A 14,115-nucleotide genomic window follows, 5' to 3' on the forward strand; every position below is an offset into this window, starting at 1 on the left:
CCCGCCAGGTACTTTTCAGACAGTTTCCTGCAGTTCGTCTTACGTTCGGCAATGTGATGCGCTAACAGGTGATGTACAAGGGCCTTCCGCACACTGTTTAACTGAGGCGATTGCGAATATTGTTCATAGCTGACGATGCGAGGTCAGCTCCGTTGAATTGGGGGATTATCATGGCACACCAATCGGCGGATCCTCTTAGCACTACGGGTGTCACTTTGCTTGCAGCCCTTTGCCTGTTGGTTTTCATGAGTGAATGTTTCGCTGGGGGAGCCTGTTGTGTGTAACGGACCACAATAGCTTTCGCAGTGGTCATTCCGAGTGTTAACTCATTCTCCCGACACTGTTTCACAATTCGTACGTACGGAAACTTAGCACGGAAAAGGCCATTACGTAACTCTTCCAATACCGGTTGATTTTCGGCGCCATTTGGGTAACACTCATGTGCCCGCCCACAAGGTTAGACACAACACTGCTCCCGCCAGCAAACCCATAGTCCCAGGATGATACTCAAAGTGGCAGCACCGAATCGAAAATGGTCGGACATACAGCGATTAGCCTTCTGTACACATACAAAGTTCATTTAAAATTTGGGAATAAGGGGAAAAAGAATTATTCTGAATTTGTTATCCATTATACGAAATAAGAGTGATACCATAAGATTGTTTTTAAAATGCAGTTAAGATTCCATTAGTAAAGAAATAAATACAAAAGTATGTGGAAACTGCAAAACATAAGCAAATGTACGAATAAACTCGTAATATACGAATAAACCACTAAGCAAATCGAAAAACACTGTGGAATGAAATTTTAAATTTAATGTTACGGGTTTCTTCAAAGCATGGGTGGCCAACCTTCTTAGGTTTGGGGCTACTTTTCATTTGAAGAATTACTGGTGGTCTACTTAATTCTCACTACCCCGATAGAGAGAATTATGAAACGATAAAAATGCTCGTATGGACAATGTGACAAAGATCGTCACAGGCTGCCTCCCAAGACTTGCCGATCGACAAGTAGATCGCGGGCGACGCGATGGTAGTCCCTGCTATAGGTTGAAGGAAACTGATGATTAATAAATTGAATGATTATGGAGTGAAGCATGGAAGAGAACGGAAAAACTTCGACAGAACTCATGGACACGGTGCTCTTTATTATTCAGATGACTTTCGACTAACGACACCCCTCTATAAGAGGTGAACGCTCTACCAAGAGAAAAAGTCTTGCTATAGGAGGTAGGAGGGTACTAAAAGTGCAGTTAGCTTGAATTGAGCATAGATGAAACATTTTTAATCAGAAGAGATAAATGTGTGTAAATTGTTGATTTACATTTACTAGAAAATGCTCATAACTGCTTGAAGTGGGCATTTCTGATGTAGACATAAAGGATGTTTTGAATAAATTTGAAAGATCACAGACTTGAAAGAAACTTCCATATAAGCCTATGATTAGAATTTAAAATAGAAAAAAGATATCACGTTTATGGCATATCTTTAGTTCGGCTTCCGATCATTTTATGCTTTTCATGTGCTCCTCAACTTTAATATGCTAGAGACGCCTATGCTTAAGGAACAAATCCCTTTAATATTAATCCAAATCCCAGGTGTAGAATTCTAAACTTCAATCAGGATCGTTGTTGTAAATTTTCTGCTGCAATTTGTTTTAAGTAGCTATTACTTACTTGCATGCTGGATGCGGAGGCTTCATGTCCGATTGGTTCCTTATTGTGCCCGTAAGATTATTGTTGATATTTCCGCGTCAGTATTACTTTTTAAACGTATTACTATGAAGTTTGTCACTACAACACTCCTTTTCGGGGAATTTGGCTTCAGGATGCAAGCATGTTACGTAGAATTGACCTACTTGGATGAAAGGCGATTGTTGAAGGCAATACTTATAACACGGCAGCTGTTTAGCAGATAAGATCATTTGTTTCGTGTTGTTAGTGTCATCATCATTTTCCTGGAAGAAAGCAATGTTCTTTTGAAGTTGATGCACTTCTCTCTCAAATAACAACAGATATGTAAAATTTGATCACACAAATGGATTTAACGAACTTCTTACTGACACATTACAGTCCAAAAATCCCCATTTCTATTTTTAAACATTTGTTCTCTATCCAGTAAGGTAGATTTAAAATTTACTTCCATGACCCATAAGCACGCTAAAACACATGGAGCCACGGAGACCGTATTCTGATATACAGTGGTGAACTTAGAATGGGTGGCACTACCTTCGTTTCGAAGATAGGTATCCTGAGACTTCTGAATTACTCTGTATATTAAGCTCATGTATTCTTTTCTAATAATAATAATAATAATAATAAATTAATGGTCTTAGACTGTAATTTCTTACCTTAAAAATATAGTAACAGTTTATTGATACATGTTATGTATTACTTGATGCTTCATAAAGTATACTGCTAATGTTTTGTTTGTACTAATTATATTGACATTCGTATTCGTATAAGTGAATTAGTTAATTCTATGTATAATTTAGTTATTAATGATACTTGAACATTTCAGGTATCAAGAATTCTTTGAAGATGGAAGCCAAGGACGGAATTCATTATTACAGCAGAACACACACATTCCGTTCGCCTTCGTTAACGTACAGAAGAGTATCAGGAATACTGAGGAAACTTGTATCGAGGAAGATACGGTGATTTTTGGAAATTCAAGTGAAGAAGTTGCATTTAATGATAGTGCTGTGGTTCAGTATTTCCAAGACTTTTCTGAATATCGTGATGACTTACAGAGACATGAACGTCCTACGCTGCCATGCAAATTCTCAATTACAAACGGAATTATTATTAAAATACCTGTGTTTGTTGAAAGAGCTGTTCAGACAGACTGTTGGTATGATGCTTTAAATCAGCAATCAGTTGAAATTAAACCCTATGAGGAATTGAATCGTGCTGTTCATGATGACACAAATTCTAGGAAATTAAGCACAGTCGTTGAAACAAGGAAATTAGTGGAGACAAAACACTCACAGCTTAAGACACACAGAAAAGACAAAGCAACTGTTCAGTGCAAAATATGTTCGAAATTATTCCCAACACGAGCACGAATGTTACTTCATCATTGCTCCTCATCTCATACGTGCAGTATTTGCAAGAAGCAGTGCCGTTCGGATATACTTCTGCAGGTCCACATGAGGTCCCATGATGGCGTTATGAGCTATTCGTGTAAAATCTGTAGTGAGAGCTTCAACAAAGCTCAGGATTTTGAAGATCATGTAAAACTTCACCCAAACTCAAAGCCATACTGGTGTATGAAATGTGATCTTAGTTACAAGAGTATTCATCATTTACGAATGCACCATGCTCGCATACATAGAATTGAAGTAGAAAATGATTATTCTGAACACTGTTTTAGTGATGCTGAGGGTGGGAATGCAATGGAAAGAGAAACTAGGAGAATTACTGCTGAAATCAAAAGCGATTTTAGATGTAAATATTGTTCTAAATTATTTTCTAATGAGCATAATTTAACCAGACATAAATGTTCAAGTGTATTTAATTGCAGCATTTGTGGAGATTCTTTTAATTCTATATTTTTTCTCAGAATGCACCGAAAAAAGCATGATGGAATGATGATATATCCGTGTAAAACTTGTAAGGAAACGTTCACAAGTAACAGTGAATTCCACTCTCATCTAAATGTCCATCCGAGTCCCAAGCCTTATTGTTGTAGTGTCTGTGGTAATTCATATGAAGGAGAGTTTAATTTACTGTGGCATGTAGCATCTAAACATTCAGACAAGGACGCTGACGATGTACCTAACATTACAGGTAGTAAAGGCTTGGATATTCATGAAGGAAATCAGGATGAATCATCTATTCTAAGTACAGTCTCGAATGACCAGGATGATGATTACATTTGTAAATGCGGGAAAACATTTCCTTTGAAAGAGTCATTGATAAGGCACAAAGAATTATGTCCAATTGGCCGTAGTTCAAACAAAGTTGGACATGAGTCGCACGTGGGTAAACTTTCATGCCAGTTGTGCGAACAGTTTTTTGCCGATAACACTCAGTTACAAAATCACATGAAGTATCACCTTCTAGGAAGAACCGATAAAAATGTATCACATACAGAACTTCAGAGTAGCAATCAGATTGAAAAGACAGATGCCGATGACATTGATGATGATTATGAACCCGAATTTAATATTGAGGATCAGTGTCAAGGTGATTTTGATGATGGTACCGAATCAAGTACAGGTGAAGCAGATCGTGAAACCTTGGAAGAAAACAAAAAGATTCTAGATTGCAAATTATGTGGTAAGATATTTAATTCCGGTCGTCATTTAGGAGGGCATATGTCTGCTCATAGGTTTAAGTCTTTTGAAGATACAACTAGAGATGTTGCAGAATCTGGCACTAACAATACAAAGGAACGCTCTTTTCAAGGGGGAACTTCTCCAGGAAAACAGTGGTATTGTGAGTTTTGCAGAAAAGCATTTAGTACGAACGCTGCATTGAGGTTGCACTTAATAGATCATACATCAGCCAAAGAATCTTGCATCAATGTTCCTATGCGTTCTAAAGATGGTACTGATATGGATGTCGGCGAACCTGTAGATGAAACAGTGCAAAGTAATGGTGGCATATATAAATGCAAAATTTGCGCACAGAAGTTCAAATCAGGCCGTCATCTGGGAGGACACATGAAAATGCATTCGAAACGAGTATCTAATATTTCAATTAAAACTCGAAATAAAAAGTATGCAGACAAAACCATAGCGCTTAAAAAGCGTTTGGATAGAAAACAGTACATTTGTCGAATATGTGGTAAGGATTTTGCTAAAATCAACCACCTTGCAAGTCACTTCAAAGTACACGGCTCGGACAGGAGGATCACAGAGAAGGATTATCAAAACAGTGTTAAAGGAAAGGACAGAAGCCCTGGTGACAAAGATACTTCTTCATTTTTTGAACCTGGTCTTATTAAAACAGAATCTACTAGTGCAGATGGGGAATTTAGGTGTGTGTTTTGCCAGTGTAAGTTCTCAACTAAAGAGGAGTGTGAATTACATGAAAACGAACATAAAAATAAACCTTTCGGGTGCAATGTTTGCGGAAAAATATTTAAAACGGAACGATCTGCATCACAACATAAAATGAGTCATTCAAGTAAAAAAATATTTCCATGTGAAACATGCGGGAAGTTGTTTACGAGACAACCAAGCTTATATATGCATACTGTTAGGAATCACAATAGAAAGCAAAATCGAAGAATATTGAGTTCTGGTGCTGCGGCAGCTCGGAAATTACTTTCAAAGGCGAAATCACTTGAGAAACGACAACCATCAAGAAAGAAATTGGGACCAGGTACTGTCGTTGGAGGTAAGGAGCAAGAGAAAATACTAGAATATAATATTGAAAAAGAATCTTCATTAATGGACAGGGATAACAATTTACTTCGCTCACCACAAACTCAATGCAAGGTATTTGATCGTTTTAGTATTGTAAAAGATGGAGCAGGACGTTTTATGTGTGAATTATGCCACCAATCATTTACAGCAAAGTCATCTGTGCAGAGACATTGGGCTGCTAATCATACAGCAAAGCGAGAGCGCTTCGTGAAGGTGGCAGACAAATTATATTACTGTAAAAACTGCCGAAAACCGTTCACGAACTTCAAGAAATTCAGTTTTCACGTTAAGAAACTTCATCATAAAGCTGTTAAAGATGAACTCACAACTCTTTTGAAAGAAAATCAAGTTGTAACTGAGTACATAAAAGAAGAATCTGTATATGATCGGGTGTTCCGGTGTGAGAAATGTCCGTTGAAGTTCGATACATCAAATGAACTGGAGGATCATATGAAAGACCATGAGCAGGTATTATCTGTTTCAGATATAAACCAATCATTAGAACAATCTTCAAATGAACGTAATAGAATAGAAATTCAAGGAAGTACAAATATGTCTGAAATCAAAAGAGTAGGCAACCAGCATGTCTGTTGTCTTTGTGATAAAGGATTTGGACAGAATGAAGACTTAGCAGAACATATGAAGGTTCATGGTATAAAAAATTTCAGTAATTGGATGGCTAGACAGATAAAGCTGCTTAAGAATTCAGCCCGTTCAGTTTCAAGTCGATCTAATTCTATTGAATCAGAAACAAGCGGAAAAGAAACCGATGCACGTATATCAAACAGAAATGAAGATTCCTCAGTTCAAGGATGTGTAACTAGCTATGAAAGTGGAGAAAAGACGTCTTTTTTGTGCACTGAATGTAAAATCACATTTGAGTCATCCGAGAAACTGGAAGAACATGCAAAGGAACATGAAGGAGTTCATACGTGTGATATTTGTCAACGAGTTTTTCGTAATAAAGTTTATTTAAAAGAGCATCGTGTTGCTATTCATGGTAAGGATAAATTGTTCTCATGTGATACTTGTACCAAATACTTCGATAATTCTGAATCCCTTATCGAGCACGAGAAACAACATAGTTCCAGTTCTCGTGATAAAATCAAAAGTGAAGAAATGAGTAATCATTATACAAGATCTTTCGAGGTATATGATAGTATTAAAGATGATTTAACATCTGCAGCTCAATCAGATAACCAGACGTGTAGTAGTAAAACCAATAAAGATACAACGGGAAAGCAATGTAGAGATGATGGCAATGTTGAAGGTCAATCAGAAAAACAAAATAAAGGGAACTTCTCATGTGAATATTGTGAAATGCGATTCAATCGAAGAGAGAACTGGGAAAAGCATCGACAAATTCATACTGCTGAGAAACCATATTTTTGTGAAATATGTGGCAAGTCGTTCCGCATGGAATCATCTCGATACGTTCATATGAAGCAGGTACATAAGCGGAAACCGATAAATTATGATGATTTGCGGTCTCCGAGACTCGGTGTGGTAGTAGAAACGCGAGAGAAACATACGAAACATAAGTCCCAAACAGAAAGTAGAAGTCTCAAATCACCAGTGGACGTGAAACAGAAGAAAGTTGGTGGGAAATACCGCATTTGTAATTTATGTGGCAAAAAGCTGTCTATATTCACAAATTTAAGGAGGCATATTGATTCAGTTCACAAAAATACTAAAGTCCACAGACGCATTAGACCCGTGCAAGGATCGGGGAAGGATAAGGTAACCAGGAAAAAACCACCTTATGTGTGTGATATTTGTAAAAAGGGCTTTTTCTTAAAGTCTAAATTAACTCGTCATAAAAGTCATGATCATTCCAGATGTAAATCCAAATCTTCACATTCTGTAGTCGAATCCTACAAGGGTCAAGAGGAGAACTGTTCCATCAAAGAAGAAAAAATGTCTGTAGACGAGCAGACTTGTGATACTGATCATGGGAATAGTTCATCAGAATGTAAGGTAAATTTGAATGTGGATAATGAATCCTCAGTGATCACCATAGTTGGTACAGAACATCTAGCGTCCTGTCAGGATGGTGCTTTAACTCCTGTATCTTACATTGTTGACGAGGGTAATATGCAACAGTTTGTTATGCCCCCAAACCAAGTTATACTTTACCAGCCTGATTCACAGAATGTATCGTATATTCCAGAGGAAAGCGTGAGTGAAATCATTACAGAAGGTACCGAACAAAACAGTGAGTCAGTTGAAGTGGGAGCTGAACAGCAAGTTTACCAGGAATATCTTGCAGATGTAAATGAAAGGGTGGAAGATTATAATGAGAGTGGCAAAGATTCGTCAAAGAAAGATAGAAATGGAAGTAGTATAGGTAGTTCCCAATTCTTAGTAAGTGAAACTGAAAGTTACAACCAAGTATCAGGTGACCTTTTGTGGCCAGAGCAAGTTGTAGATGGGAGGGACAGTACTGAAGGTATCATTATTACTAGTGATGAACCGCACGATATAATGATAAGTCAAGAATTGATTTTAGATGGTTGAATTGAAGCAGAAGAGTGAGTTAGTATTATGTTACACATAACTATAAGTTGATGCATTTCTTCACTAACTCGATTACTTTCAATGTCTTCATAGTATAAGAGTGAAATAATAATAATAATAATAGTAAAAATAATACTTAAGGAAGTGCAGATATATTAAACAGATATTTGATATGGAAATAATTATATCGTTCTTCAGTTACAAATACGTTTACTTTAGTTTCCAGTTATTTTGCTTCAGCGTAACAGTGCAACCTAGTGAATCTTTTTTTTTTTTTCTTTCTTTTAAAGAATTGATGTAATGAAAATCTCTGCATTTTCTGAAGCACTTAATATTTTTAAAAAAGCGAAGAGTTGCATTTTTATAGATGGTATTTTGTGAGGTTTTGATGCTTTCCTTGTATATATTAATTTCCTAAAATGTGGATTTTTGTAATTGTTTATTGACGATTCTGTGTGTGATAAGCAGTGAAGAAATAATCAATTGTAATATGTACGATCGGCTTACGAAATTAGTGGATTAAGCTGAAGTTACATCATCAGTAATAATATATTTTGCATCTTCCGAACAATTGTATATTCTTGATATAATTTTTCAAAGTAATATATTCTTTCATAAACCACACAAGTAGAAGTTAATTCTATCAATACATACAGAGGTTTTTTTCTTTAAATAAAGATTTTTTAAGTAAAAGAAATCGACTAAGCTCTTGGAGCCGATTGTACATTGAACAAATATTATATACATAGAATTCAAAATTTAATTTTTTATGTATCAGTGTTGTATATTTTGACATGCTTTATCTTGTGTCTGTAAATATTTTGTTGCATTGCTTTTTGTTTAATATATTTTAAATCAGTTGCTTTAGAAGTATTAAAAATTTCGTTAATTTTTCCTCCAAAATACGAGAAGTAAATTGCAAGAAAAACGGTGTCTTCATTTGTAAGACATCTAATTTATTGTACTGATTTCGCTACCTTAAATTACTGCAAAACCCCAAATTAAATTGTAGAATCATATAATATATTATTTTAACACATTCTGTTTGGCACATTTTGTTAGATACTAACACTTGAGACCCTAAAAGGATTGTTGTATTCCTAGTGTAAAGACTTAACATTATACATTGTTTTAAGATTACTATGCCGCTAAGTAGTGGGTTAATATGTGTAATTGTAATCAACATTTTAATAACTTACTACTGATTTTAGTGTTACGTGGAAAAAAACGATCAAACTGCATGAAATGTAAAAAATATTTGTGAAGCCGAAGTTCCTCATTACTGTCTATTATCTTCAAAAACAACAGGATTGGTTTCCGAAATGATACTAGGAATGTAACAATTCTTCTAGGATTCTCGCTGTTCATTATAGGTGCACAGCAATAAAGAATTCTTGTTTTAAAAAAGAGTTTTTACATTACTCTCGGTCTCACCCTAGGAAGATTGTAAAACGGAAATGACGTTAAACGAGACGTCTTGAGCGCGACGTTGCCACTTATTATGAGTAGAAAGCGTGGAGACAAACGCTCAAACCTTTACTCCACACAAGTTCAGTGGGAGAGAGTTCGCAGTGATAAGGGGGGATTAAGAATTTCATGTCTGGCTTTTTGCAATGCGGTCTATTCTGTAGGAGACTTTTATGTTATAAGCAACTTTATTTAACATTTCTGTTACTTCAGATTTGTTCTAGCTTGAATCACGTTCAACACCTTTATTTTGTAACCACTGTACAATTTGTTTTTTTAGTACATGATTTCATAGGGATTTTTTCGTCTTTACTGGGGTCATTATCAATAACAATCACCAAAATTTGGTGGTACATTCGGAAGTTTTTCTTGGAAATGTTGTTCATATTTTGCTGCATCTGCGCGATAATAACTTTTTTTTTCTCGCGGAAAACGAGGTCAGCTCTAGGAATTAACCCACTCTGTCATGCTAGGAATCACTATTGCCCCCCCCCCCCCCCCCGTTTTTTCAGAGGTACCTTGACGCCTAAGGACAAACCTTCTCTCCAGCTTCACTGCCTGGTTTCGAAAATATGAATAAACGTTTAATAACATGGTATTTTTCACCAGTAGAAAGAGGTTTCACTTTCTTTGTTTCGTATAACAATGTGGGAATTTTCAGCCACTGTCTCCAAAAATAGCACTATAGCAGATAAACACAAAATTAACTAATAACAACACTAATAATAACACAACTCATGGAATAACTATAACAAGAAAATAACAAAATGAAACAAAACAGAAGAAACGCGCACAACAAAATTTACTGAACTATCACAGAACACAGTGAATCAAAACTGTCATCCCGCTTTCGCCGACGTGGCAGCAACTGAGCTCATGTTGCCAAACTTAACTTATAAGGTTAACTAATAAAGAATGAGTTTGCATACCTCTATTTTTATTCTAACAGTCAGTCCTACTTTCTTTGTGTATCTTTTGCAAAAGTAGATACATTTAAAAAAAAAAAAATCGATACCCTGATATTTGAGTGAGAGTAAATCTGACAATTTTACTTGTCATTCTTGTCCTTTTGTCGTCGGATACAGTTAGGGTTGCAAGCTAGCTGATGTGCAATATACTAGCTGAACGTGCCAGCTACGCTGGACACATGAACAATTATAAAGTGCCGCGCAAGTCAATTCTTAAGTTTAATTTCTTTTTACCACAATCTTCAAAAGCATTTTAAATTCTGTCACTAACCGAATTCATCAAAGCCGTTTTTGGTTTTAAACCGGTTCGTTTTTCTACTTAAAAAACAGTTCGATTTTCTATTAAAAATCGGCTTCAGTTACAAACGTAACAGTTTTTAAATTCGAAACAATTTTCTCTGAAAATCGGAACTGTTTTATAATCTTCCCGGTTTTTGAAAAATCTGTCGATTCTTTTAAAAACCGTTATTTCTTTTCGCACCAGTAGTATGGAATACCACACAGCACATGGATGGTCCGGGAACCCTCCCCCGTAAGTCTCGTTTTAGGCTTCATTTTTTACAAATTTTGGCCTTTATATTCCCCCACCGCTTCAATGACTTGCTCAAGCAAATTTTGTTTTGCTTAAAGACTTTCAATAGAGAAAGGGCAAGAGCATGTAAGCAGGTTTGACATCATAAATAACAATAGAATACATAAAAAGTACAGTGTACTGAAAATAGGAATAGCATAGGCTATTGGCTAGGTATATAATGAAAAAATAATAATGCAGGATTTAAAAAACAAAAAATTCGGGTGGTGTGTATCCCCGGATCCTCCTTGGCCACACTACTGCTACAAAAATTAACATAGTTTAAATTTTTGTTATACACCTTTCGCAAACCTCTCGTGATGAGGAAGGAATCTCATAAATTGTGGATGAAATTAAAAAGTATTAGGACAAATAAATTTACAAGACAATCCGAGTAAATTTTGAGATGAGAACTAATCCTTCCATAATCGAGACGAGACGAGAAAACCTTATTTCTCGTGTCATGAGCAACACTATTCATCTAGCGACCCCGAAAACGATGAGTTCTACACTAATCTTAGTGAATTTGGACATTTTAATTTTCATCACCACCCTGTCGATGAGGGCTAAGCTTAGACTTGAACAGCTTCGGGAAATTTACTATTCATGTCAGTGACCCCCAAACTATGGATTCGATACAAATATCAATCATTTTCGATTCTTTTTACATATCAACCCATACCAACTCGTCATATACTAAAAGCGCGCCCTCCCACTAAGAAGAAAATCAATACGTACGCCAGGAACTTTTACGTAGGGGGATGATCAAAATAAAAGGAGGTGTATTTACAACGCAACATATTCTGTAACGCAACTATTAGTGGTAATAAGTGGTTTAATGGTCTTCTTCCTCTTAACCTTCATTTATATGTATCAATTTGCTTTAAAAAAATATATAAAAAAATGTATTTATTTCTCGGAAGGGACTGCGGCGCCCAGAAGAGAAGGATTAGGTATGTCTATTTTGTTAATTGTCTTGATCGAAACTCCGAAACAATGAAATCATGTGTTTTACAAAACCAGACATGAGAATGTGTTTACTTCGTATTTTAAAAGGGAACAAATAAATCAGCAAGCCTTTTTTTTAATTCATGAAATAAACATATAATATTGATTGATAGAATTGGATTCCTTTTCTATCTAGGCGTGTGTGTAAGAAAATTGAATGTTAGAAGGGTCTAGAATCTGAAGGGAATTATCAAAAACGCTAAAATTGCTAGGCTGTCTGCTTATTCTTAAAAAAGTTGAATTTCAGCTTTCTAAGTTGAGCGGCTGGTGAGATACTTCTTTTTTTTTCCCTCCAAAAATTCGGACTCCTTCCTACTCCTTCTTGGTATACTATTATAGGGTCATTCCATAGTAACGGACGGGACATTCATAGATATTTCAAGTACAATGAAGTTTAATTTTGTAGTTGTCCTTAATAATTATAAATGTAATATACACAACAGGGAAAACGTAAGTAAAATAGGCTTTCTGTAGCTTAATTTCAGAATATTGTCAGAGATATGAACTGAGTTGTTAATATTTTTATGGAGCGTAACGGACGGGACACACATTGGACGTGGTTCGCAACTGTCAAATAGGTAGTGTAAATTTCTGCGAATTGTTAAGAAGTTTGCAAATATTAAGTATAGTACGAGGCGTCTTGATCTTTCAACTACTGCTACACAACATATTGTGTCAATTTGGTTTGTTGGACATGAGTTCTGCTTGAATGATTAACCATAGTATAGCGAACGGACGGGACAATTTGTCCTATGTTTCAAAAGCCATATTTTATACATACTACGTTATAATTTCTAATACACGTTTTACAATATGTGTGATATGAACATAGTTTTACTGATGTAACGTTATTTGTAACTAATAGGATTATCTATTACACAACAACTTTGGCAACATAAAGACCATAGACGTATTCTGTAAAAAAAAAAAAAAAAAAAAAAAATCAGTTTTCATCGTCAGAGTACACATCAGAAAAAGACAGTTTCTGTTCTACTGCTTCTTTTGTATTAAACATACTCAAATCCAAATCAGAACTACTGCTGCTACTACTACTATCGTCCTCGTCTAACACTGTATATGCATGGAGCTCTGATAAAGCTGTTCGTCCAGCTACAACCTGAAATGGATTGATGCCCCTAAAGTAATGTTTGGTTTGAATGTGTGGTATAGCCTTAACAGTTTTCCACCTGTTTTGTAGGACAGATTTCTGCATGTCTATTGTTCGAGTGTCAACAAAATAGAGTTTTATCCCTTTACAATAAGAAGAAGCAACATGAAAAAACTCTTTGGCTGAGCTGACCAGCACCGTTCTTTCTTTAACCCTCTGCCAGACCGTTCTTTTTAAAGTCCCACCAACACCATCTACAGCTCCTTTACCGTGAGATGTTGCAAAGAAATTCCATTCCCCCTGTACTCCGAAATCGTTTTCCATGCAACACATGTTTGCAATGTTAAACTTGTTTTTAAACTGCGCGGCACAGCCATCAGAAAATATAGACACTTCAGAAACATTGAAATTTGATCGAAGATCGTCAATAATTATCTTCAGAAAACACCACACACTAACCTTATCATGAAACACATGATCACTCACAATACCGTAAGAGATTGTATGATTTTTAACCCATGCAACACATGTGAAAATTGTAACTTGTTCATGATTCCAATGTGCACTTTATACTACTCTAACCCAAGATGAAATACAATTCTCTGCGAAGTCCACTTGTAACACTGCTTCACATTCTTCCACGCTTCTTTTTTAATATTCAAAATGTTGTTCTTGTGTCTTTTTCACAAAATAATGAGTCTTGAAATTTGTCAGTTGACCCTGAAGTTCATTTATAGCATCAACTACGGACCCCTCGACAAATACTTGCTTTAGGCGGCCATCTATATCCTCCCATTGCTTCCATTTTATTCTGTCACCTAAGTTAAAGTCATCGGGTTCGGGCAATAAGGAAATGATTTACTTACAGCTTTCGCATAATCCTGTCATGCACTTTTCGGATCCCACATTGCAGCATATTTCTTGCATAAGGTCACTGCTGGTGGAAGGAAAGCAAGGTATCTTCTTCGCCAAAGCTTCAATAATGAAGGTAAAATTTGAATGATATTTACACACACAAATATTATGAGGCATTTCCGATTATGGTAACACAAACTTCGGTCGTAGTTCATAAAATTTGCTGAGTTTAATCTTAACCGCAG

At 35.9% G+C, this 14,115-nt stretch overlaps 1 protein-coding gene across 1 annotated transcript in view; it reads left to right on the forward strand.

Annotated features, from left to right (window-relative positions):
- Positions 1-9,320, forward strand: part of LOC145686343 (uncharacterized) — a 208,276-nt gene extending 198,956 nt beyond the window's left edge. The window contains exon 4 of the mRNA XM_081759574.1: positions 2,520-9,320. Coding sequence (XP_081615700.1) covers positions 2,520-7,893 — 5,374 coding nt within the window. The 3' untranslated portion in view covers positions 7,894-9,320. The remainder of the gene's footprint in view (positions 1-2,519) is intronic.
- The last annotated feature ends 4,795 nt before the right edge of the window (positions 9,321-14,115 follow it).

This window comes from Thermobia domestica, chromosome 5 (genome assembly GCF_964235325.1).
Source record: "Thermobia domestica chromosome 5, izTheDome1.hap1.1, whole genome shotgun sequence".
Taxonomy (NCBI): domain Eukaryota; kingdom Metazoa; phylum Arthropoda; class Insecta; order Zygentoma; family Lepismatidae; genus Thermobia; species Thermobia domestica.